At 49.6% G+C, this 25715-nt stretch overlaps 2 protein-coding genes across 6 annotated transcripts in view; one reads left to right on the forward strand and one right to left on the reverse strand.

The window, feature by feature from the left end:
• Positions 1 to 20242, reverse strand: part of RBM6 (RNA binding motif protein 6) — a 58845-nt gene extending 38603 nt beyond the window's left edge. For 3 of the 4 annotated variants that reach the window (XM_080387491.1, XM_080387489.1, XM_080387488.1), the window contains exons 1-5: positions 20142 to 20241; positions 15237 to 15346; positions 11794 to 13132; positions 10958 to 11047; positions 9884 to 9953 (exon numbers count right to left, since the gene is read on the reverse strand). In XM_080387491.1, the coding sequence (XP_080243617.1) occupies positions 9884 to 9953; positions 10958 to 11047; positions 11794 to 13132; positions 15237 to 15280 (1543 nt within the window). In that variant the 5' untranslated portion in view covers positions 15281 to 15346; positions 20142 to 20241. Of the gene's footprint in view, positions 1 to 9883; positions 9954 to 10957; positions 11048 to 11793; positions 13133 to 15236; positions 15347 to 20141 lie in introns of all 4 variants that reach the window. The other variant, XM_080387490.1, reaches the window with a different exon arrangement.
• Positions 20243 to 20366: 124 nt separating this feature from the next.
• On the forward strand, positions 20367 to 25712 carry MON1A (MON1 homolog A, secretory trafficking associated). Of its 2 annotated transcripts, XM_080387515.1 has the most exons (6): positions 20367 to 20694; positions 21746 to 21887; positions 22175 to 22642; positions 22880 to 23645; positions 23755 to 23902; positions 24357 to 25712. In XM_080387515.1, exons 2-6 carry the CDS (start codon positions 21761 to 21763, stop codon positions 24495 to 24497), a joined length of 1650 nt encoding a protein of 549 aa, XP_080243641.1. In that variant the 5' UTR covers positions 20367 to 20694; positions 21746 to 21760; the 3' UTR covers positions 24498 to 25712. The 2 variants fall into 2 exon arrangements, with proteins under 2 accessions (XP_080243641.1, XP_080243642.1); XM_080387516.1 differs by lacking the exon at positions 20367 to 20694 and having other exon boundaries at positions 22104 to 22642.
• Positions 25713 to 25715: the final 3 nt, after the last annotated feature.

Genomic DNA, 25715 nt, shown 5'->3' on the forward strand with positions numbered 1-25715 from the left:
GCAGGCTTAGCATGCGAGAACTGCAGATTAACATCAGCCTTGGACGGTATGGTACACCTGCTCTGTGCCCCTGCCCCCAGCTCCATGAGAGCATCCTTCCATTTTAGACCATGATGGAGGGGCTGCTGAAATGGAGGCCTCTGGAACAACAGCACTGCTACAGAGCACCTTCAAAACGCAATGTTTGCTGATTTTTTTCGTAATCTGCAATAATCACATTACCCAAAGCATGGCACTTGAAACAAACCCAAGCGACTTGAGGCTGGTTCTTAAGGGGGAGCAGCTACAGCAGCTCCTGCCACCAACTGTTATATGCCTCTTCCCTGCCTCCTCCATAGGGCTGGTTCAGTGGTTTGTGTAGCAGCTGAGCTTGTATATTTTTATTTCCAAAGCCTTCACACAGTTTGCTTGTCAGAATGCAGCAATTCAGCTGCTGTTACTGGAAGCAGCTCAGGGGATTTTGACAGAGGCACAGGGCCAGGCACCTAATAGCAGGAATCGGTTCAAAAGGTGCACCAAGGTAAGCTGTCCTCCCCTGTGAACGAGAGTTCCCTGACACCCACTGGTATTCAGGTCATAACAGAAAAAACGAAGTGACCACGCCAAAATCACTGCTGAAGACTGCAGCATGGGGTTTTTGACCCAAGATGGCCTAAATTCATATGCAGGTTTCATATGAAGATATAAATCTTGGTATCTTCTTAATTTGATCCTTCACTTACTGATTAGTACAATACTACAGTTTCAAGATCCATAAAAGAAGTAGAATGGAGTAAGAAGTGCTTTATGTTTTGGCAGAAGTGTATGTGATCAACACAGACTGTCAAAAAGGAAAGAAACCAGCATTTCCCCCCACACAACCTCTGAGCATGCTGCAGCACAGTTACACTGTCCAAACGAACCTTACAACAGGAACAGCCGTCCAGCACTTGAACGCATCCAGATTTTGGCCCTAGCATAGCCATAAAACACACACGTCCTCATCTCCCCATGTTTTAGGTCAACTGTGTAAAAGGACTTTGGTACCTTATTTAACTACTTCCTCTCTGCTGCACAAGTCTACAATACCATAGGTTGTATATGACGGTGAAAGGAGAACATGAGAGCATGCACACAAAATCCAGAGGACTCTTGTTTTCCCTTAAGTGCTTCTGTGTATACGCAATCCTTTATGGATGCTCCCAAAGCACGCTCAGTTCTGCACTGAAAATGAGCATGATCACTTAATACTTAGGAGTAAGGACACATTTAGAACTCCAGGAAGCTGCTTGCAAGCATTTGAATAAGGGCTATTTTGCCTCTGAAGCAGACATGTTTTAGTGAAGTGAATTTTGACAACAAATAGCAGGTCCCTGTTAGCGTGCCACGGTTTGGCTAAAAATCTTGAAAGCCTGACTTAAAAGTACTGTTCTCTGGCTTCAGATAAAAAGATCAAAGACTTGGAACTTAAAATAAGTTGTTTCTATACACACACAGTTTCTACTGAACAACTGACACACAGTAATGTGTTACTTCATGATAGTTTGTTATATCAAAGATCTAAATAAAGGAAAACCATAATGTTGTTCTGATAGGAGCTGGAAGCAGTGTGAAGAAATCTAAAAAATATCTCTGAAGTTTTAGGAGGCCAAATTAAAAGATCACGTGATGACAGCAGCCAAACCAAAGACACTTTTGGAAAGGAGGCGTGATGGCCACATGACAAACAGATCCAATTTGAGAGGTGACCCAGCTTCCTGATTCTAGGAACGAGCATACAGTAAGTCTCATCACCACCCACCCCTACAAGCTTAAAGTATCAGGTAACCTTAAGTCCATGGTGAACTGCCACCTGCCACAAAAACGACTACTACAAAATGCTTGTCTGCTGTGGTGCAATACCAAGATATTCTCTCCCTCCTCTGGCCTGGAAGGTAAGACAATGGCTTCCTATTAAAGTAACTCCATGTAACAGGCTGCCAACAGACACTGTGCTAAACTGGACAGCTGGGCCAGCTATGAAGATCCCTGCATCTGCCAGGTGGGGCCAAGGAGCCTGAGGGCAGAGGATGATAGTGATGGAGTCTTGGCAAACAGGAGCTTCTCAACCATTCCAACACTATTTTGCTTGTGTTTTTTCCTGTAGGATGAGACAGAAAAGCATTTGCAGTTTTGGGCACTCCTAGGACTTGGAGAGCACACATTAAAGCGGAGCCATGGTCAGCCTGCTGAAGCAAGGATATTCTTGCTGCTTGCTCTCTCCAGAGACAGCATGGCATGGCAGAGTGCAGCTGAGGAAATACTCTACATTAAAGTTCTACTGCTTCAAAGACAACTACAGCATAAAGTACGGAGCAAATATGAAGGACTTCAACATCCCTTGAGGGAATCTGCAGTCTCACATGCTGACCTCTGCACAGCTTGGGCAGTGGACACAGGATTTTGCACATTGTTCTCAGAGAACCTGCTAATCCTTGGTTAATAGGAAGACCTGCCTCATCTGTGGGAGATTTTGGCAATATGCCCATTACCCCATCCACAAGTTTTTCTGTTTCCTCCAAGGAAAGGTGCAGATGTAGGCCATCCATACTAAAGAATGAATACCTCATCACAAGAAAATACTGGAAAACACAGGGCTTCCTCTGCATCTCTACGCTGTTACAGTGTACTATTATTAGCAGGCACAATGCACTCAATGCTTCCAAGAAGCCAGAAACTCCTGGATGTGCACTGTAATGACTGTACCTGCACTTACTTACATTACTTACAATGACAAGTCCTGCCATTGCAGTGAGGATGGGCAGCAGCATAGTGCCTTCCATGGCAAGCAAAGTCCGCACAGTCTGAAAACTTAGGAGGGCACCCCCGCAGCACGGCAGGGAACGGCGGCAATCTATCTATGCTAACACAAGCCCAGAAGCCAAAACCCAGCACTCTCTCGATACCAGCTGGTGGATTCTGAGCATCCATAAATTTCTCAGATTTTCTGCACAGATAAATTGGTCTTCAGAGTTTAGTAAAGCTGAAGAGCTGTACCAAGAAAAGCTTGCTGTTGAATACTAAACAGGACAATCTGCAACAAGCCATATCCCCAATTCCTTTTGAAGGCTGAGCATTTACAAGCCACACCTAAACGCTGGGAAAAGGCCTGTCACTTCATATGGTCCCTCTGTATAGAAGTGCACTCTTACACATTCACGACAGCGCTGCACAAAAGAACAGCAACAGAAACCACAGAACATGAAACACCGTCATACCCTGAAAGGTAGAGCACTACAGTCCATCCTCCTCCCTCCATTCAGGAGGACAAGACACAGAAAGGACCTGCGTGAGATGCCCTCAAAGGTGGACACAGGCAGCCCCACAAACCAGAGGAACTACAACAGCCTGAGCCCCAGATGGCTGTCAGCCCTTCTCGGACCAGCAGGAGGGTAGTTTGTACACCAGCACAGAGGAGAGGAGGGAAAACCCCACAACGCTAAGGTCATACACGCTGTAGCTTTATTAAAGACAAAGTATTACGTTATATTTCTACAGAAACCTGGAATCCAAGGAAGGCTGGGGCCATCACAAAAGTCCATGAGAGGACTGGAAGCTGAATATGTGGGAACATGTTGCAGACGGGAATTTGGTTTTAAAGTGCTGCTACTGCAAACCTGGTCTCCAGGATCTGTCATTCAGCACAAATGACTCGGAAAAGTAATCAACGCAATAATGTCAGCACACTCTGAAAAGCCTTGAAGTTTTGTGCTGGAGATGCAAAAAGCGTGAGCTCATTTGTAAAAATGGTTACAGAGAGAAGGATTCGGCATGTCAAAAAGACTGTGAGCATGTTTTATGGATGAACATGTTGGCTGCCCTTTCTGTTAAACGGGCCCTAGAACCCTGAACCAAGGACAATCATTATCACAAATGCTGACTTAGAACAGATTTGTACTTCCCATTTCCTAAGCCACCACATCACAGAGAAGGAAAGATGGGCAAGAATGCCTTTTGCTTCCAAGAGACAATGCGCTACTGCCCTGAAATGAAGCAAGACTAGCCAAAAGTCCACACAGCTGGGAAAACTGGCAAGGACTGGTATTGATGACCATGGACTAATTCCAACTGAGTGCTTTTTTTAGTCCTTGCCAGGCTATTCTGGCTACAAACAAGAATCAATTGCTTCACACAGATCAGTGCTAAAGATATTTCCCCTGCTTCTGAAAGGTTAGCCCCTGCAGACTGAAGAAGTCTGCTGATGAGCAGCTGATCTGGTCATGCCTCAAGAGGAAACTCCACGGGTGCTACAGCACCTTGTGAGCTCGTGGATGATCACCAGCTCTCAGCAAGTCCCCGAGATCTGCATGTCTATATTCGCGGCTGACATGGTAGAGTGGGCCACACAACCTTCACTGTGCAAAGCACTGAGCACAGCAAAAGAAGATTATTCTTCCTGTAGTGCATCAGCACCAGCCTTGATGGTGAGTTAAATTGTCTTCTGTATAATTAGCACAACAGGCAAGATGTACCTCTGCGCCACAGAGTGTATTAGAGACCTCTATCTCAGATTAACCCACAGCATTCTTTGTACGAAACCAAAGAATGTAAGTCCTTGTGCGATCTACTCCTAATTGAACTCCATAGGGCTGGTGCCAAGCCCTCTTTGTGAGGAAGCCACCGGCAGGCCACAAATCCACCCTTCAGAGGGGCTTTCCCAAAGGCACTGCATCAGTCCTGAAAGGAAACAAAAGGTCTCAGTTTAGCACCGTTCTGCAGCACACCTCCAGAAACATCCCTCCCCACGCAGGGCAGCAGCTCAGCTCTCCAGCCCTACCTAGGGCTAGAAGCTGCAGCACGATGGCACCCGTGGCATGCAGGAGCTGGGGGCCAGCGCCGTATTTCAGCAGCGCTTCTGACCCCCGAGAGCGCTACTAGCCTAAACCCCACCCACACGTAAAGCTACAACGAGGGAGGCAAGACTCAGTTGTATGTGGGCAGACAAATGTACAGCCATGCCTGCTACCCCAGCAGCAGCTCTAGTTCAAGGGAGAGATCTCACCACCACGGAAAATGGAGAACTAATCCCCGGTATGGAGAGGTGCACCACTCAAAAATCTGTACCAATTTTTTCATCATGAAGTATAAACTTCTGGACCTTAGATTAGAGGTTTTAGCAAAATACAATAGTAAAGAATACATTTTTAAATTTCAGAGTCTTCCTGAAATATTCCTGAAACCAACAATTCACTGTTCTGATATACTAGATAGACTGCACTTGGAGTGGAACAAAAAATCCCACCTTTCAAAGGTTTATCTAAAGGGCTTATTAATATTTAACAGGGCACTAGTGTGGCAGAGCTTCGTGAAAACAAGCAAGATAATCCAGTTTCTCCTAGGACTTGGCCAAGGCAGTTTAAGTTTAACAAAGGGAGGGATAAGGGGAGCAGTTCCAAGCACCACATACGGGTCAGGTCAGGAGAAATTAAACCAAACGTAAATGATAGTGCAAGAAGGTGGGTAAGAAAGCAATAAAGCATGTTTAGTGCCAGTGATACTTGCTAAAACAAAAGCTTTTCAAAACGGAGAAGGCAGCTGCCATTTAGTAGCTGCTGGGTTAGTCACATTTTCAGGTTACACTACATTTCCTGCATGTACCTCCACCACAGGAGGATGCCTGTCCTTTAGCATCAGCCACCTGTATCCACGTGGACATCCCTCCGGCCCCAAGCATTACTGCTGTTCAGAGAGCTCCTCCCTGCTCCAGTCATCCCATTTCCATGGGTGCTTTGCTCCTCAGGGGTGCAGCAATACAGGGGTTCCCACATCCCCACCCAGGGCTCAAAAGTGAGTATTCAGAAGTGTCAGAAGAGGCTTAACAAACCCAAATCTCCCAATTTCTGAAGTGCTACACTAATTTAAAGGGTGCATAAAGGGGCTGCGGTAGACCTCACTGCTCCTTCTGATTGCAATGCAGCTCACCTGGTCCTCCAGGTCCACTTCACAGAGCTCCTCTTTGCACATGCTGCTCTCCACCTCGGCCAGTGTGTCCATTTTCCACCAGGCTCTCCCAGCTCAGGAAAAATTTCTCTCTGTTCCCCAGATGGCCTTGCAAAGAAGCTAGAAAAGCCTCATGGGCTGCCAGTGATTTCTCGGGCTTGCTTTCCCTGAACAGCTTTTCCCAACTGCTGGTAAAAACCCTAACACGAATCCTGGTTGGAAAACACATGTTCCAAGCTTGTCCCACCGCAGACTATGTCCAGAAGAACAATTTGAACAGAAGGCTCGGAGTACGCTTCATGTTTTCACTTATTACTTGGACACCATTGCAGAATCTTTTAAGGGTGAACAACCCACCATAAGCAGCCCTTTAAGATACTGATAGCTCCATGTTCTCTCTTCTCCAGGGCATACGTGTGTGCTCAGCCAAAGAGTTCTGTGCACATCAGATACTCAAGATGAGATCTCAGACTTTGCTTATGTTTGACATTAGTCAGGAAAGAAGAAATAAAGCTTGATGAGAATCAGGCAGGAGGCAAGTTTAAAATATGATTGAAATAAAAACCAGGACAAGGTGTGTTCATGTTAGATTCCTCTCAGGTCAAAAGGTATCGGTTTCAAGTTCCTGACAGTCAGCACCAACATAAGCACGGGAGAATGACAGACCCCATGCCACAAGTAGCCTGGTGCTGTTACACAGTGCACCAACAGCTCCACAGTGGGAGGCCCACACTGTAAAGCCACATGGAAAGCCTTGACACACCAGTGAGCAGAGATAAGTACCTTCAGATGGGACAGGGGGAGCTCACAAGCCCGAGCTGCCGACAAGTCATCACCACTACTACCCACAGAAGCAGCAGTACATCCGCAGCACTGCCTCCACGTGAGGTAGCAAAAGGCACCAGGAGATACTGCAGACTACAGCAGCTGACGGTCTTTGAGAAGATTCCACTATCACCTCAGGGTTTATTCTTTATAATGATTAATTGAACAGACATGACCAAACAGACTTGAAAAGGCAAGCTGTAAGATAAACCAACAATCTAATACAGTTATTTCTGCCAAGGCTTACACATGATGTTGGAAGAAGCCCTCCTCCCCCCACAAATGGGTTTGATACTTTCAGTCTGAACATACAGGCATCAATTCCAAAATCTAACTGATGGAAATTACAAGTTAATGTTGTGTAAGGTAATACTATAAAGTCTGACTGACATTTTATCGTTGTCTTTAAATATCTGCCTATTTGCTTTAAATAGAATTACTACACCACTTCTTAAGGTCTCCTTTTACTACCTTGGCTTAAAATCTAGCCACCATTTCAGTCTGTGGGCTTCAGAGACAAAATAATCTAAAGAATAAACAGCTTGAATGTGTACCAAAAATAACACCAGATATATTAAGAACAGTGTTCCATCCTCAGCACAACCTTCAGTGAAAATACACTTCCTTAGCACATCACAGTATGTAAAAAGAAACGGCTTTATAAGGAAGTTGAGCTGCTTTTTCCAAGAAAAATCAACCATATATTTTCCCCCAAAACAGAAAGTGTCTTGTGAAAGATCATACAGTGGAATCATCATGTTGAAGCTGCTGAGATAAGCTTTATGATAAGCATTATCTTATTGTGAAACTGATCCCAACCTCACTTACTTTGAGTTAATCGCGTGTTATTTGTTATGGTTGTTATTGTTCTCCAACAGCTGCAGGCATTCTTCTTTCAAATTCACTCAACATGCATACTCATGATTCATGTTATTTTTAAGATTTCTGGACAGCACTCAAAAATACACAACCCACTCAGACAGGCTTAGCACACACTCTCCTGAGCCAGGCTGCTGTCACCTCACTGAGCTGGTACAGCAATAGCCAGTGGGCCCAGGTGTATCCGAGACACATTAGTATATCCAGCAAGTTTGCTTTTAATTCTTATGAATATGTACGTACACACCCCGGCGTAAAAGTATTGCTTAGCCCACAACTGGCCTCTAGTTTCACACAGGTTTAGCTTCTCAGAAGTTAACATTAGTTAACAATAAGTTAAGAAGTTAACAATAATAATTTCACACACTTCTCCATAGGATGACCTAATGTGAAAAGATGGATTAAATTTACTACAGCTCCTAGTTACCCAATTTCAAGAAGCAGTTTTCTCAATTCAGGAAGCTTTTCTTGTCCTAGACATCTCCATCTTGCATAAGAAGGATCAGAAAGCTATTTAAATTAGCAGCTGCATTTGCAGCCTCAGGACATAATGCAAAACAAAGTCTTTGGAGCATCCACGTAACCTAGAATAATGCTATACTACTTAAATTACTGATGTTGACTGGACAGGGTTAAACAACGGCTTTAAATAGCTCATAAAACATGAGCTAAATAACTTTATTCTTTCCCTCCCCACAATCACCAGAAAAACTTGGGGGTGGGGGGGGTGGGGGGTGTGTAGGAATCACAACCAACTTTGCAGCTGAGGAGACAGAATGAGCTTTTAGAGAGACAGCAGAAAACTGCAACCCTTATAGTATATGCAACCACCAGCAGATACCAGGGCTTCTGCATCTAACTTCAGACACTGTCTCATCCTGAGTAGCCTTTGAAACGGGGAATAGGAAGAAGACAACACTTGCCTAATGAGGGCAGTGAGTCCTCATAATGTATGAGAAGAGACTTACGAAGAGATTCCCAGTTCAAGTTGATTTATTACTGAAAAGTGATGTGTTTCAGAAAAACAACTGACAAACCACATCAGCACAGGCAAAAAGCAAGCATGTTGCAATTACTAGGTTGCAGTCAAGTGTTGTGCAGGTGACAACAGCCACACTGTACTATGCTTAGGAAAAAGGAAGCAAGAAAGAATGACGGTGTCCCTTAAGCCCTGCTTGTTGGGCCAGACCAGATTATGTGACACAGGGGTGTTCTTTAGTTTAAAGGTTCATGAGAAGGTTGTGAAATCTCCTTTGACTTCCAGAAACAAGAATATAGTTGAGAAATACCCCACTGCCCCAGTTTCTCTCCCCAGTTACTAAACATATAGGAAGCCTTTATATAATGTATTGACACCAAGAATTCCATCCGCTTCCCGTGTTAACCCATACTGGTAATAAAGAAAAAGCACTGATGAAGGTAGAAACCTCTGCTTTCCTAGGTTTTAAAACAAAAAAAATTCACACAAAAATACTGGTTTCCAGGTATTTCCTACTAGTATTATCCACACCAATCCCCAGAACTCACCCTGCATTTCCTACCATCGCCCATCTTTGTTCCAGTACCACTTTCTCACAAAGCAGCCTTGTAAAATATTTCTTTCTTCAGAATCCTATACATACTGATCAGAAGTACAGCAAAACTTTATTCTTTGAATGAGGAAGAGCATCCAGACCCAGTATTTGGATATTTGCTTGTAAAACTTAATTTCTCTGGTTTTTTAACCTGTCTTCGTATCTAAGAAGGGTAATGGTTTCATGTTAATGAAGGAGAAATTTAGGATGTATCAGGTTTCCTGAGGACACTATTTGTGCAGGACATATTCCACAGTAAGACCATCTCAGAAACAAGACGTAGAACAATCCAAAAGGATTTAATAATAATTATTTTAAATAAAATTCTATGGAGGAATTAACCTGCCTTGCCATGTCAGTATCGGCTTTACACTTGATGGCTATTAGAATAGCCTTGCTGCTTTTCCTGCTGCTCCTACATCTCTCTAGAGGCACCAGGATATATACTTTATCTCTAAAGTAGCAGTGAGCATAGCCATCAGTTTGGAAGACAAGAGGACAAACTACAAATCTCAGCGGGCATTTTCATTTGAAAACACCTGCAATTATGGCATCAAAGACTTCATCCAAACTGCCTAAGTGAGTATCGGTGTGAAAAATACCTCTTTGTAAACTTGAAACTAGAAGCACTGAAAAAGCATTCTCACCTGAACTGTAATCTTTCAGTCGCAAGTCCTTCACAGGTGTCCCATCAGGCCCTCGGAATGCATTGAGAATCTGCAGGAAAACCAAGATCCACTTCAGTCTCCAAAATCAAACCTCAAAAAGCAAAGCACTTGCTAACATAGATTTCTCTCTCCCCAAGACTCCGTTTCTTTCTAGGTTAACTCTGTCACAAACTGACACATTTTCCTGATTAAGTTCCAGCAGTAACAGAGAACAGTTTGTTGAGTTTTGGGAAGTATTTTGGGGGTTTGTTTAAATAAGCGAGTACCATTTACACCACAATTAAACTGTGCAAAGGTTTATTACACTTGTTTCAGCCAGACAGTTCACCTCTGACCCTTATGTAAGGACAGAGATGTCTTACTGCCTTTAAGAAAAATCAAAGGACCCGGGATGACTGTTCTGAGCCTTATCATCCTTTGATGGACAAAGTTTCTGCCATGAGTTCTCCAGTATTAAGTGTCAGAAGCTCTGGTCAACACAGCTAACCCTAGCAAAAACTGTTGCAATGCAGGGGTTCTCATGTCTGGAACTGCCACCAAAAAAAAAACCAAACCAATTTAAAGTGGAAGCTTTTGGAAAGAGAGCTTCTTTCATCTTGTAGTCTAGATTATTTTTTGGTTTTTTACTAAAATCAGCAGTAGCAGCAGACACCTTTTCCATCTTTATAAGATCTCATATAAGCGATTTCAAGTAACTAAGAACAAACAAGGTCACTTAATCACTACATGTCTTCTGAGCCTAAAATATAACAACAAAGTAATAACAATAGTTGGTGTATGTAAAGCAACAATGGAAGTAAAGCATGTTAAAAAGAGCTTGGTATCAAGGCTTTTAACCACCAACACCCCACATGTGACTCCAGAAAAAATTCATCACTTCCATGCTCCCCAAAAGCCAGAATAACCAGATACAAGATAACACTACAATGACTCCTAAACCTGGATTTTCCCTTGGGAAAATGACAGACCACCTGAACTACATTAACCAGGCTTAAAACCAGTACTTTTAGCAACCCCTGACAGACGTTTTCGGATGAAAAACACCCCACTTACATCATCCTTTGTGGCAGTTTCAGGCACTCCTCCTAGCCGAATGAGCTTGCTTGGCTTCACATATTTGGGACAGGTCCGGTAATCTTGGTCCTTGAGTTCACACAATCAATATGTTTTTTACAAATGAGAAATGCTAACTCACAAGATACTTGAACAATAACAAAATAAAGCAGGGTATAACTCAAATGCAAAGGCCCATAAGCAGACTGGCTCAAATCTTTAAGCACAGCACTGTTTAAGATGCAGAGAGCTCTTGGAGGGCTAGTACTGCTAGCTTCATGTGCTCATTGAGTTGTACAATGGGATCTAGGCCCAGCAAAATAAAATGGGCAAATGGCCTCTCTCTGCTTTCCAGCAGTGGGAGATTCAAATCCAATAGCAGTTATTAACTCAGTAGTTATCATTACCCTCCGATTTCAAAGTTAACAAAAACCAAGTATGCACGAGAACAACTGTACTGTTCTGCACAGGTCCACCCAAGCCAGTAGCTTCTCTCTGGCAGTGCTCATAAGCAATGTCCAGGATAAAACAACAAAATTAGTTCTTGTTTATTCTACTTCCCCGCAACACCCTCCCCCTCTGTTTGGTCATTTTCAACTTGGAGACTTTATGAACCAGATCTGGTTCTACGTATTTAGCAATTCTCAACTGCTAAACTTCTCTAGAAAAGTACCCATTAAAACAACCCAGAGCATGAGGATGATCTCAGAGAAGGATGGTGAATTAGGATAGAACTGAAGCGATGGGATACAAACAGAAGGCTCCTTCCCAGCTCCTTCCATTCTTTGGCCAACATGGGTTTAGCAGAAACATCTGCTAAAGACAAAACCACTTACCTGAAGGCTCTTATAGGGCCTAGAATCTTTGCTGGGTTTTCCTTCTGAAAAGGACTTGCCATGTTCATAATCAAACATCTGATGCCCTGGCAGCCGGTGATCCACATCGCGATACTCAATGTTTCGGTAGTCAGTATCTTGCCTTCCAAGGAAATCCAGGCCACCTTCACCCTTTAACCCAAGATCAGAATCGGATCTTTGCTGCTCCCCCCCAGAAAGCTGCTGCTGTTGCTGCTTGTTAGCAAAGGTCTGAGGTTGCTCCTCTTGGTCCTGAAGAGTAGGAAGAGGTCCACAGCTATTTTGGAAATTGTGCGAAGTGTCGTCTTCGAGACTCAATCCAAGGGATTCCTCTTCTCTGGCTGGTGCTTCTGAATGTTGAAATTCTCCTTTTTGGCTACCAAAGGGAGCTCTATCTAGACCAAGTGTAGGCTCCTCTCTCTTGCTGGTGCTTAAACCAGAGCCCTCTCTCTCTGCTAAAGGTACAGTAGATTGGTTCCGCCTAAAATCTACAAGGCTTTGATCCACAGGAGGCATTTCCCTATCTGAAAAATCCATAGGAGGAGCCACATCTCTGCTCCTAAAATCCTGATCAGATCGGGACCTGTGCCTATTTCTGAAGTCTGACGATGGTGCATTTCTGTTTCTGAAGTCCAAATCAGAGGTGCCCACACCCCTGAAGTCCAAATCAGGTACATCCCTGTTTCTGAAGTCTGAATAGGAATGCTCTCTGCCCCTGTAGTCTAACTCAGACACATCTCTTGCCCTAAAGTCTGAATGAGATCCATCTCGACCTCTGAAGTCTAGATCAAAAGACCCCCTTCCCCTGAAGTCTGATGGAGGTTCATCTCTGCCCCTGTAATCCATATTGTGTGCTTCCCTATCCCTGTAGTTCATACGGAATGTCTCCCTGTTCCTGTAGTCCACTGAAGGAACGTCCCCACCTCTGAAGTCCATAGGTGGTCCTTCTCTCTCCCGGAATTCTCCAGAGTACATATCCCTGCCCCTATACTCAGAAGAGGGTGGCTCCCTGCCTCTGAAATCCATCTGAGATTCATCTCTGCCCTGGAAGTCAGATGGTGGAAAATCTCTGCCCCTGAAATCATGGTGCCCCTCCCCACCTCTGAAGTCACTACGCGGTCCATCTCTAGCTCCAAAGCTGAAAGAAGGTTCCTCTCTGTTGGCAAACTGAGGATTGAGGAGGCCTGTGAGTGCCTGGATATCAAAAGGAAGTGATTCTCTGCCAGAGAAGTTGCCAGAGTGTCTTTCTTGAGCAAGACTATCAAGGGAAGGAGGATATTCCCTGTTCCACCCGGGAGCAAACCTTTCTTCTTGGCTCCCACTGTAGAAATAAAGACAGTATTATTCATAACGTGCTTAAGAGTCTGAAATCTACACAGCAGCACATTCTTCTCTAAACTTTTATAGAGTTGTGTAAGAGTCTAAGATCCGCAGAAGATATTGATGTTTGGCAGTTTAAGATGAGGCAGCATACGACAGATGTGAGAAAGTAAACTTGGGTGCTCCCATTTCAGCACAATTTCCAGAAGCACTCAACAGGGAATACCTGCAATATTAATGGGTTAATGATGGTAGCAATCCACATAGTCCTGCACTGCACACAGCTCTGCAGCTGTTCAAGGTTCCATCAGCTGGTATGTTTGTTCATTAGCATCACCAGCACACACCTGTGAGGAACCGCTTGAGCTTAAGCTCTCTGGGCAGCATTAGAAACAGCTAACTTACCACATCCTCCTGAGGCACATAAAAGCAGAGGTTACCAAACATGCTCTATTAACATACTACAGAGATTCATTTAGGCTTCCTTGTGCTGGAGTCTAAACCAGCAAAATGCTGAAAGCTATCAGTTCAGACTTCGAGGATGCCTCACAGGAATATGCCAATAATCAACATTCAAGACGCTCCTGTGCTCGTGCCTCCAGACTGGCTGTTTACATTGATGTTACAACACTATAGCTATCAGGTCTCCGACACCTGCATAAAACCACTCAGGAAATGGCTTTCCCTTAAGACAGGTTTTCAAAACCCAGTGAAGTATTTTCTTTTGGTTTGGTTTGTTTGGGGTTTTTTTTTTGGTTGGTTGGTTGGGGTTTTTTTGAGATTGCGCTGCCTGATTTTTCATCTCAGCAAGGCTCCAATACATTTTCAAAAATACGGAATAATAAAATATCAAACACATTTCAAAATAACACCAAATGCTACCCAAATCAGTGGACATTTCCTTAGCAACTACAGCAAGTCATGGTGTTCTTTGAGTTTCACTACAGAATCACTCACCAACAGAATGCAATATGACTTTTACACAGTTAATCAAACCATATACAGACTTCCTAACCTACACACCCCTGTTTCACTACCATGTAGAACAGTAATTAGAACTTGGTTCAAGATTAGAATTACCCACCCAATACAGTAAAGAACGATGCCAATAAAATCCACTTAAAAATCAGAAGAACCACACTACTGATATAATCACAAAACACAACCACTCCCTCATCAATACCATTAAGACACGTTTTGGAGGATACTGTTTCTTGTAGCTCAGATGCGACGAGCTTTCTCAAAACATTACAGTTGGACAATTATTTGAAGTATTCCTATTGCAAAAATGGAAGGTATGCCATGAGGAAGTACCTTTATCATGCTGCTATTCAAGTAACTGAGGTGGACATGTGAGCAAAGGATGAAAGAATTATGAACAACAGAGGAAAACCCTAGCTTTTTGTGCCTCCATTTTATTTTTACATATATATATATATATACAGAGAGCCCTCTTGCAAACACAGGGCCTAGTAAACAACCAGAGGAATATAAGCTAAGAAAAATATCATGCTGTGCAGGTCAGTTGCATACAGATCTTTAGAACAGTTCCAGTGACATTCAAAAACATCTTATGAAGGAGTATCACCAAGAACACGGGGATATGTAATCCACTTAACCTTATGGAGAGAGCTGGCTGAACTCTCAAAAGTTTTCATTAAGTTCTGTGTGCAATGAATGTGCCGGTATTTCTGAAGTTAAGGGAAGCACCATGGTTGAAAAGAATCAACATCACATTAGGTAGGCCCTTCTCTTCTAGGACTTAACAGCACATAGCACCAAAATCCACGTGGCATATCACCTTAGCTTACAACAGCTGAACTAAGTATTGCTAGAAAAGGTGGTGTGCAGAAGAAATAGAAATACTAAAAGCAGCTGCTTAAAAAAAAAAAATAATTAAAAAATTCACAGAAATGCAGGAAGTTACACTGTCACTTAACTTGCCTATTCTTTGGCAATCACACCTCGTTCCACACAGATCTCAGAACTTTTACCAATATAGCATGCTTACAGGAGAATGCACAGAAATATTGACAAACAGAAAGATCCTATGGCTTATTGTATTTCAGAATGTTGTGAAACAAACTGTACATTCAAATGCTTACCGAAAAGACCCCATTCTGTTGCCTTGTCGATGGTCTCCCCACATTTTGATCTTGTCTGGTATGTTTCCAGAAACAGTTATTTCACTCTAAGAACACCAAGACTGCACAACCTGTTGAATAAATAATGTGACAATAAGCCACAAGGCAAAGGATACGTATCACCTAAGAGAAACACTGCTGGTCAGAAGAGGCACATGTAATGTCTGATCAGGATCCACAAATACACAAGACCACATCCAGACATTAATTGCTGCATTTCACCATGTTCAAATTTGCAAGCATCAAACGACTTCCAAAATCAAATTGTCAATATGGGTGGGCACAATTTGATATCTGCTTTGATTAACATAAAGCTTTCCAACATATTGTGCTGTCTGACACTATCCAGAGTGCAGCCAGAAATGTGAGAACGCCACAATCTATAAACAAGGACCGTTGCCGAACAACGGTTTGTAATTAATGTTTAATCCAAACTATTTTTGCCAAAAGCTCTTTGCTATTCAGGAAACGATCACTACTATTGGTCTACTATGGCTACTCTGCCTTCAAAAGAACACAGATAACAGAGCAGGCTTTGCCAATAAATCATTACAGGCACTGTTCTCCAATACTGCCCTCATCAAGCTGAGTGCTGCAAATAACACTTCCCTCAACAGAGATCTAAAATTTCATCCACTTCCTCCCACCAGCAGAGAAGGTGAGGACTTCCTGGAGATTGATAAAGCCAGTACACAAAATGGGAGTCTTTCCCCCCCAAAAAAAGGTTGCAGCAGAGCACAGAACAAAATGAGGTAGCTAGCAACCTGATGGCCTCAAACCTGCTGTGGCTAATGCAGTTGCAGCAGTTTAGGAGGGCTGCCATGCACCAGACCAAGGTTAGGAGACCTGGGGCTCACACGCTGCTACAAAGCAGCTCAAAAGCAGGATTAAACTAACTGCAGTGGTCAGTGGCACAGGAGACGGTACAGACAGCCATCACCAGGCCTGCCTAGAGCAGCTAATGTTGAAGAAAAGCACACAAGATCCTGTTTCTTCCCATTTCCAAAGGTCAGTGCTGCCATACGGGTAGCAGGTCAACAGAGCAGGTCATGACAGACCTCACAGGATTCCAGATGATGCTGCTGGCAGCTGCCTGTGCCAAGGAGCTAAAGGGAGCTGTCTCATCAGGAGGGAGTACCTGCTCCTGCCAGGGCCCATCAGCAGCCAGTGAACACTCACATGGGAGCTGGGGACAGCAGGGCCTGGCAGGTTGCAGTATGCAAGGGCGCGGAGGCTGATGAAGGCCACCTGTACAACCACCACTAATCCATCCGCTATAACGCCGTTTCTAAAGAAACAGGTTCAGTCGGCCACTCGAGCCCAAGAGCAGTTGTCTGCTCACACTTTACATGGCTCTCGATGCAACAAGCACGTGCCTGGTCCCAAGGATTTCCTCCATAAGCTCTATCATATTTTCTTTCTTGAAGGAGAATCTAAAAGAGCTGATACTGCACCTTCCACAGAGAAGACAGGTGAACAGAGATGGTTACGGCAGTCACCATTACAGTTGGCTGTCATCAGCCAGTCCTTTTATCTATGATCTTTTGCAGCCTGCAGACATCTGCAGACCTGGTGGTTTTCATTCTTCCCTTTTGGATTTCCTCCCGCACTCCAGTTCTCATTAAGTCAACAAGCTTACCGCTGCTTTTAAAAAAATAAAAACCCCTTGCCAGCTGGGAACTGTTTGGACATAATATTCAAATTATCAGACAGATCAAAAAATACCATTGGATTGATATCAGGCCTGGCATGGATCAGCGGAGCCATGCAGCAACATTCACGAGTATGATGTCATGGTTCAATAACACAGGCAGCAACTGTCCAAAAGTCCCCTGTCCAGCCTGATACGATTTGCTCCCTCCACAATGCCTTTGGCAACATGCAACATGTTAGTTGTGCCAGCTTGTGCTTTTCTGGGTCTACACCACAGATGACCCTCCAAAAAGAGTTATATTTAACCCAGGTCATTTCAGCAATATGGTTTACTACACAGCTCCACAAAACAAAGTGACAGCAAACTGCAGGACAGGGACAGAAACTTCTTAGGCTGGCTTCCACCAATGCCAAAACCTCCTGAAGGTACACTCTGCTACAGCTGCTCCAAAAGATGCATGCTGTGATGAGACGCCATCAGGATTCACCCTTCTGCCGCGGGCAGGAATTGCCAGCTCGGTCGGCTCCCACCTCCCTGCTTGCAGACAGATGCTGGGAGACAGGTCTGAGTAAGGCTGTTTGCCAAAGTTGCACCAACAGAGCCCGGGGCTGGGGCCAGGCCAACAGCAAAGCACAGCAAAAAGTCACCCTCAAGTGCTAGGAATTGTGCGTCAGTTAGTTTTGCCATAGTTCAGTCACAACCATGCGTGTGAAGGAGACGGCAACAAAGCGCATTTCAGAGTGACACAGTAACACAGCCGCAGAATGCACAATGTGGTCCAGTTACTCACAGAGCCCGGATTTAGGCGTTTTTAAGACAATAATTAGCTGTTACAATTATACTGAATATTCAGGAGCGCAGATATGCATTCTGAAAGCACGCATTATATTTCCGTCCTCCTGTCCCAACAAGCTCTATTTCCTGGTGGCAAAGCCCTGGCTCCAGTGAAGATACAGAAGGTACCTCTCAGAGGAGGGGAAGCTTTTCCATGGTCTTGGTTCCTCCAATGACCAGTGGTCCCGCATCCCTCCCAGGAAAGATTGATGGAGCTCCAGATGCTCCCTGGCAATTACACCCAAGGACTTCCTCAGGACAGTGCCCCTGTCCTCCTCAGCACACCCAGCTCAGGGGACATTCCTGATTCCATGTTCCAAACTGCACGTGCTGAGCCTGACAGCAAATGCTTTTGGTTCTCTTCTTTCAATTTACAGCATGCTATGGTAAAATAATGGCATTGTACATCAGAATCGTGCAACTGAGCCAGACTAAGAAGCTGGCCTTCTTAAGAACTAATTAAAGATTTCTGGCAAGGGGCACAGTGAGGAATGCCAGCACAGCCCTTGAGCATCTCCTCACCAACTTACACCTAACTTTGCACCTTGTTTTCCACATCTTGGGGGAGAGAGGATAAATTAGTGACAGATTAAACAACGTGAAATTTCAAAGAGATGCTATTTTCAGAAAAATACTCTGATATTAACAGCTCGTCTCCAAATAGATGTTGCCAAGGCTGCCAAACTTGGTATTTATAGAGCATGAGGAAATCAAACACATAACTACACACAAGACTATGCTCAAAGAACAGAGGAAGTAATTTGCTGCAGAAAAACTTCCTGCACCCAGTTAAGTTTTTGTAAAGCTGAAGAAAGGAAAAAGCCTCTGTGAAATTCAAGTACTAGGAGGTACAAAAGAAAACGCTTCCCCAAGCTACAGAAACCACAAGTAGCCAAGAAAGCCAGTTATTTCCAATGTTAAAGTTGAAGATGTCTAATCCAGAAGAAATATCAAAACCATGTCACTGAAATTTGAAAGCAAAGGGAGAACCATTTTGGCTCTTCCAGGTGTCAGGGTGGAGGTTTTCACTTATAAAAGGGGATGTGTGTGCTTGTCAGCTGCACGATGCTTTTAAAAATACATATTAGAAACAGTCAGGTGATTTCTAAAGCCACACACTCCCCCATTACTATCCTGACTGTGCCCGTCCCAAAGGATTTCACGAGCACATTCCCAAACGGGGAGTGCGGAGAGAAACTTTCACACCACCAACACCCTTGCTGGGATAGGAAAGTGGATTCCACCTCAGCAGCATTTCCAAAATCCATATCACACACCAGCAACAACACCACATGCTTGTGGTGCCAATTGTTTTAAAAACCAAAACACAAGAGAACACTGTTATTACTCCCAGTAGTTCAAGACCATTACCCAGCCCTCACCAGCCCCCAGCATGAGCTGGGCCACATCCTGCCTCCACCTAAACCTTTATTTACAGTCCAAAATCCTGTTTAGCCCATTGCCAGGGATCACTACCAGCTAACACACTCCCAGCACCAGCCCCGATCACCCTTCTCTCCACCCCAGCATGAATCCAGCCCATTTTTTGTCCACCCCTCTTAAAAACACAATTGTTCTGAGACAGTTTTCAGGGAAACCCATATGACATGATGTGAGAGAAGCCCTAATTTTGATCAGGGGGTCAGAACAACTCAGAGATACCCAGAAACAACACAACCACGGACAATGCTACTGACCGCAGGCCCCAACCCTCGGCACAGCCGTGCGGGACTCCCTGTGGCACTCCCGGATCGGGACCGGACCGAGCTGCCCAAGCCCACGGCCCAAGTCCCTCTGGGGCCTGGGGCTGCGACAGGAAGCCTGCGCCCGCAGCCGGCCGGGAGCCCCACAGCCCCCAGCCTCGGACTAAACCCCCGTCCCGTGTGACCCCGAAAGAAACACACATCCCCTGCACCCCGCTGGGCTCCCCTGGAGAACCTCCCTGCTTCTCTCTCCCAGGCGGCTTCGGGAAGGGCGCACACACACCCCTCTCCACCCCGGGCAGCCCCACGGGGAGACGCCATCCCATCCCGGGAGACCCTCTAGCGACCCCCGCCCCGTTCCCCTCTCACGACACTAAGGGAGACACACACACACACCCTTATCCCTGAGGACACCCCAGAAACACCCCCTTCCCCCCTCCCCGTCCCACTCGGCCGTACGAGGGACTCCGCCCCGCCCCCGCACACCGGGAGCCGCCTCCGCTCCGCCACCCCGGCGGACCCCGCTCCGCGCGCCCCTCCCCAGGCAAAGCCCACGAGCCCCGCCCGCTCCCGCCGCGCCGGGCAGCCCCCTCGCGCCGGGCAGCCCCCCACGGCCGCCGCTCCTCCAGCGGGGCCGCGGCCGGGCCGGCGAGGCGGGACGGAGCCTCCCCTCACCTCCGCCGCCGCCGCTCCCGCCGCGCCAGGCCCAGCGCAACGACGGCGAGAACCGGAACTTCCGCTCCCAGAGCCCCGCGCGCGGCCCGCCGGGAAGCGCAGTCCTCCCGCGCCGGCCGCCGCACTACCGCTCCCGCCATGCCCCGCGACCGGGCCCGGCGGGCGGACTGCGCTTCCCGGCGTGCCCCGCGCGGCGCGCGGCCTGCCGGGAGCCGTGGCGGCAGCGGAGCGGGGCGGGGCGGGGCGGCGGCGCTGCCTACAGCTCCCGTGGGGCCGCGGGGCGCGCCCGACCTTGGGGCCGCCAGCCCGGCCCGGCTAGGCCGTGGGGGCGGTTCCCGCCGCGCCGGCTGCTGCGATGCCGAGGGTGCCGCGGCGGGCCGGGGCCGGGGCCGGGGCTGGGGCAGGGGCAGGGCGGGAGGCGGCCGCCCGGCGCCGGCGTCGACCCCCCCGCCCCGCCTAGGCCGTGTTGGGGGCTGCCGGGCGGACCCCGCCGCCCCTGCGCCCGCCGCGCTGCTCGCACGGGCCTCCGGCGCCGACGGGAGGAGCCGCGAAGGTCGGTCCCGGTGCGGCATCCTTCGGGCCGGGGGCGGGTCTCGGGCCGGGCGCTTTCCCGGGGCACGTCGATGCTGCGGGAGTGGAGACTCGCCGGGCGGGGGGGCCGCACCGGGTCGGGCCCCGCACCGGCCCGCAGAGGGTCCTGGGGAGCGCCTCCTCGCGGGGGGCTCCGGGGAAGGGCGGCAGTGGGGAGCGGTGTAGCCGGCGGGGGAAGGACCGGGCGCCGACGGGGCCCTGCCTCGCAGCCCGGCGCCGTCCGGGGTGGTTGGGTTGTCACAGGCCTCGGGGGTCGGGGCCCGGCCCTGGGTCACCTGCCGGGCTTGGGCCTGGGTGCAGGCAGGGTGGCGAAGCACGGTGGGGAGCTGGGGCTCCGTGAGCCTCCCCTGGCTGGTCTCGGGGGCATGGTGTCCCAGGCCAGCCTGCCTTCCTCTTGTTGTTTTCGCTCCTGTGTGGGTGCCCTGTTGGGCTGGTTTCCCCCCCCCCCGCCCCGAGGCAGGGAGGAAAACGGGGGGGGGCGGGGGCTGGAGGCACGGCTGGGCCCTGCCCGGGAGGGCTGACCCACCAGGCAGGGGCTGGAGAGGGCACTCTGCTCGAAGGGGCTTACGCCATCTGACCAGCCCTTGGGAGGAGTGTCACCAGCCTGGTCTCAGCCACCTAATCCAGGCCAACGAGAGCCATAAAATCTGCCCTTTGTAAACATGAGGCCTCTGGGATCGTAGGTGTGCGGGACCAGCCCCATCCAGGGCCGTCTCCCTTCCCCCTTGCTGCTGAGAGGCTGAGCAGCTTTCCCAGCACTTGGGGGAAATTGGGGCCAAGCCTGGATGAAAGGTACCAGGCTTGGAGGGCTGGAAGGAGCCGGGGCCACAGGAGGGAGGATATCCTGCTGGATTAGAGCGGCTTTCCTGACGTCTCACCAGAGCTCAGTGCTGCCTGCTGAGCCAGCAGGATTGGGCCGAGTATGCTAGCATGGCCCCACTTGGGAGCGTAGAGTTTTAGGACCTGCTTTGTGGGTGAGGGAACAGAGGGGTGACACTGTGGATTGTATGCAGGTGTTGCCCCGAGGAATGGCTGCAGATGTCCACAGGAAGAAAGGCTGGGAAGTGCCCAACGGGTCCCTGGCACCAGGAGATGGGCAGCATGTGGAACGGTCTGAAAGCCCCACGCCGGGGCTGGCGCAGGGGACGGAGCCAGGTACAGAGCAGAGCTTGCTGGGGGGGTAGGCAAAGCAGGGGGAGGCTGGGGGGGAAAGCAGCTCCTTGTTCTGTGGGGTGTGCCCTCTGCAGCCCCATGGGCAGGGAGAGACGGGCCCACTGGCAACTCCCCACCAGCAGGACCCACACCTCTGGGTGCCGTGGGGTGAGGAGAAGAAAGCGGGTCCCCCCGTGCAAATCCCTGTCCCTTTTGCAGTCCACCCGCTGCCTCACCATGTGGGACAGGCTGTGGGACAGGATGGACACTGCACAGCCCGTTGTTCCCAGGGGCAGGACAGGAGGGAGCCATGTTTGTACACACCCGCTCCTATGAGGACTTGACGAGTCCCGAGGACGGGGCGGCCGCAGTGCGGAGCCCAGAGGAGAGGCAGGGGGAGCCAGCTGAGCCGACCAGCATGGAGCAGATCAGCAAGGACTTCAGTGAGCTGAGCACGCAGCTCACAGGCATGGCCCTCGACGTGGAAGAGGAGATAAGGCAGAGCAAGGAGGGAAAGCTGGAGCCATCCCCACAGACCACCCGCCGCGACTCGGTGCTGTCAGGCAAGGAGGAGGAGGATGTGACCATGGATGCCTGGCGCATGCATCGGAAGCATGTCTTTGTGCTGAGTGAGGCAGGCAAGCCTGTGTACTCCCGCTACGGCTCTGAGGAGGCCCTCTCCAGCACCATGGGTGTCATGATGGCCCTGGTGTCCTTCCTGGAGGCTGAGAAAAATGCCATCCGGTCTATCCACGCAGGTACCATCCTGGGGGGGGAGTGGGATGGGGTGTGTCATGGCCTGCCCAGCTGTGCCCCTGCCACTGTGGGCCACATTAGCTGTCCCCAGGAGCAGATTGGTTGTGGGCCACATTAGCTGTCCCTGGGGCAGACTGGTTGCTGGGGGGGAGAGACTGCAGCGGGGCACCGCCTTGCAGCCCCGGGGAACCAGGCTTACAGGTCTGTCCCTGGTTCCCCGGGGACTCCCTCCCAAGCAGATGGCTACAAGGTGGTCTTTGTGCGGAGGAGCCCTCTGGTGCTGGTGGCAGTGGCGCGGACCCAGCAGTCAGAGCAGGAGATTGCCCATGAGCTGCTATACATCTACTACCAGATCTTGAGCCTGCTCACTTGGACCCAGCTCAACCACATCTTCCAGCAGAAGCAGAACTACGACCTGCGCAGGCTCCTGGCTGGCTCTGAGCGCATCACTGACAACCTGCTGGACCTCATGGCCCATGACCCCAGCTTCCTCATGGGTGCCGTGCGCTGCCTGCCCCTGGCTGCCAGTGTCCGGGATGCTGTCAGTACCAGCCTCCAGCAAGCCAAGGCCAAGAGCCTGGTCTTCTCCATTCTCTTGTCGGGGAACCAGCTGGTGTCTCTTGTGAGGAAGAAGGATCAGTTCCTCCACCCCATTGACCTCCATTTGCTCTTCAACCTCATCAGCTCTTCTTCCTCCTTCCGGGAGGGTGAAGCCTGGACTCCCATTTGCCTCCCCAAGTTCAACTCCAGCGGCTTCTTCCACGCCCACATCTCCTACCTGGAGCAGGAGATGGACCTGTGCCTCCTGCTGGTTTCCACTGACCGCGAGGACTTCTTTACTGTCTCTGATTGTAAGCGGCGCTTCCAGGAGCGGCTGCGGCGGCGGGGGGTGCACCATGCTCTGCAGGAGGCCCTGCGCACACCCTTCTACAGCGTCGCCCAGGTGGGCATCCCTGACCTCCGGCACTTTATCTACAAGTCCAAGAGCTCTGGGCTCTTCACCAGGTGAGGCCCCCAGGGAACCATTGGGCCAAGGCCACAGCGTGGGGCATGGGGCAAGCCTTCTCCATAAATCCCCTTCTCCAGGGGCTAATGGGGTGCTGTGTTCCTGCAGCCCTGAGATTGAGGCACCCTACGTGCACGAGGAGGAGAAGGAGAGGCTCTTGGGGCTCTACCAGTATCTCCACAGCCGGGCTCACAACTCTTCACGCCCCCTGAAGAACATCTACTTCACGGGCCCCCGTGAGAACCTCCTGGCTTGGGTAAGGGCCATCTGCAGGGTTTGGGTGAGCCCATCGTCAGTCCTGCGTGTCAGAGTAGGGAGGTGGTGGCACAACACAGCACCAGCTCCATCGTCCCCAGGGTGGCCCACAGCCTGTGCACAGTCCTTTTGGGGGTGAGCCTGCCCCCATGCACCCCTGTGCCAGGGAAGGATGGGCAGGGATAGCAGCGGGGGCTGGTGAGCTCCGGCACGAAAGGCAGCGCCATGCACTGTTGTAAACTCCCGAGTGCCGCGGAGAAAATGTGCTCTGGGAGCAAACCCTGGAGTTTGGTCCTCCCACTGCTGAGCAAACCAGCTGTGTAGGGTACCCCACTGCCACCTCACTGCACTGGAGCCCCTGTGCCCATTTGTGGTAGCACATGGGGGAAGGTGCGATGCCAGCCCCAAGTGGGACACGGGTGTGTTCCCAGCGTGTACCCTGTTTCTTCATCCAGGTAACCAGCGCCTTTGAGCTTTACATATGCTACAGTCCCCTGGGGACCAAGGCTGGTGCCATCAGTGCTGTTAACAAGCTCATGAAGTGGATCCGCAAGGAGGAAGACCGACTCTTCATCCTCACACCCCAGACATACTGACAGGCATCACCCAGGGTGTGGTGCCAGCCGGAAGAGCCCCCACTGTGCCGGGGAGCCCATCCCCCGGGGAAACCCGGGCCTGCATCCAGAGGAAAGGGCATGGTGGGACCCTAGAGCATGGGGAAGCCCATCCATGGGACTGTCCAACCTGGGTGTTAGTGATGGAGTGCACAACAGCAAGGGGAAGGGGTGAGCAGGACTTTCATCTGCAGGCAGTGCTCCCAGCTGAGGGAGACTGTCCTTCCTCTGCAGCCCCTGACTCCATCCCGCGTTGTGGGGGTTCTGGAGCAGGGCTACCCGTACCCCAAGTTGCTGAAGGGGAGCTTAGCCCCTGGGTCCTGCTGCCTGTGCCTGTCTCCATCCTTCCTCTGCCATCCTGTGGCTGTGCCGGGGTGGGTATCCCCAGGGGAGACATGGCAGCACTCAGGGGACCCCTATGCTGCTGTGCCTGCAGATGGTGGGTGATACCACCCAAACGGGGGACAGGGCTGGCCTGGGGTATGCACTGCTCCTCTCCCTGCCGTGGGAGAGCTGGGCCCCCCAAGTGCCAGGCAGCCCCTGACAGTCCCTGGAGCTCTGCCCTGGCAGGTTTGTCCCCTTGGCATCTGTGTGAGCCTGGACCCTTCCCACCGTGGTCATGAGAAGGATGTCGCTGGGGCTGCTGGCAGGCCAAGTGGTGGGTCAGCCTGCCCCAGCTGGGACAGCAGGGTCCTGCCCACCTCCCCATGGGGACACAGAGCAGTCCCAGAGAGGGTTGGGGTACCGGGGGGCTTGTGGTGCTGGCTCCTGGGCAGCAGACCCTAAAGGGGCAGCTGAAGCGCAACTCCCTGGCAAACCCCCTGGCAAAGGGCCCTGGTGCCCCTCCCCAGCCCAAGGAGGGTTTTTCTCCTTGGCATGGGGGCACCTGCCCCCCAGACTCAGCCCCTCGAGCCAGCAATGCTGAGTTTGCTGCACAGGGGCCACCTCCTCTCCAGCCATCCCCAGGCACGGGGCTGAGCAACCGGGAGTGCTGTGGCACACCGGGCACGGCCCCGCCCCGCGTTTGGGCAGTGCCAAGAGCTGGGATGTGTGTCCAGAGGGGCAAAGCCACCGGGGTGGCACCGAGTGAGCCGGGAGGGACCCGGCAGGGCTAGCGCAGGGACTCTGCTCCTGGAATTATGCTCCTGCCAGAGTGTAATCGCTTGTCTTTACTCATAAACATTATCTGGACCCTGAGTC

Source organism: Falco punctatus (genome assembly GCF_963210335.1).
Source record: "Falco punctatus genome assembly, chromosome: 4".
NCBI lineage: Eukaryota > Metazoa > Chordata > Aves > Falconiformes > Falconidae > Falco > Falco punctatus.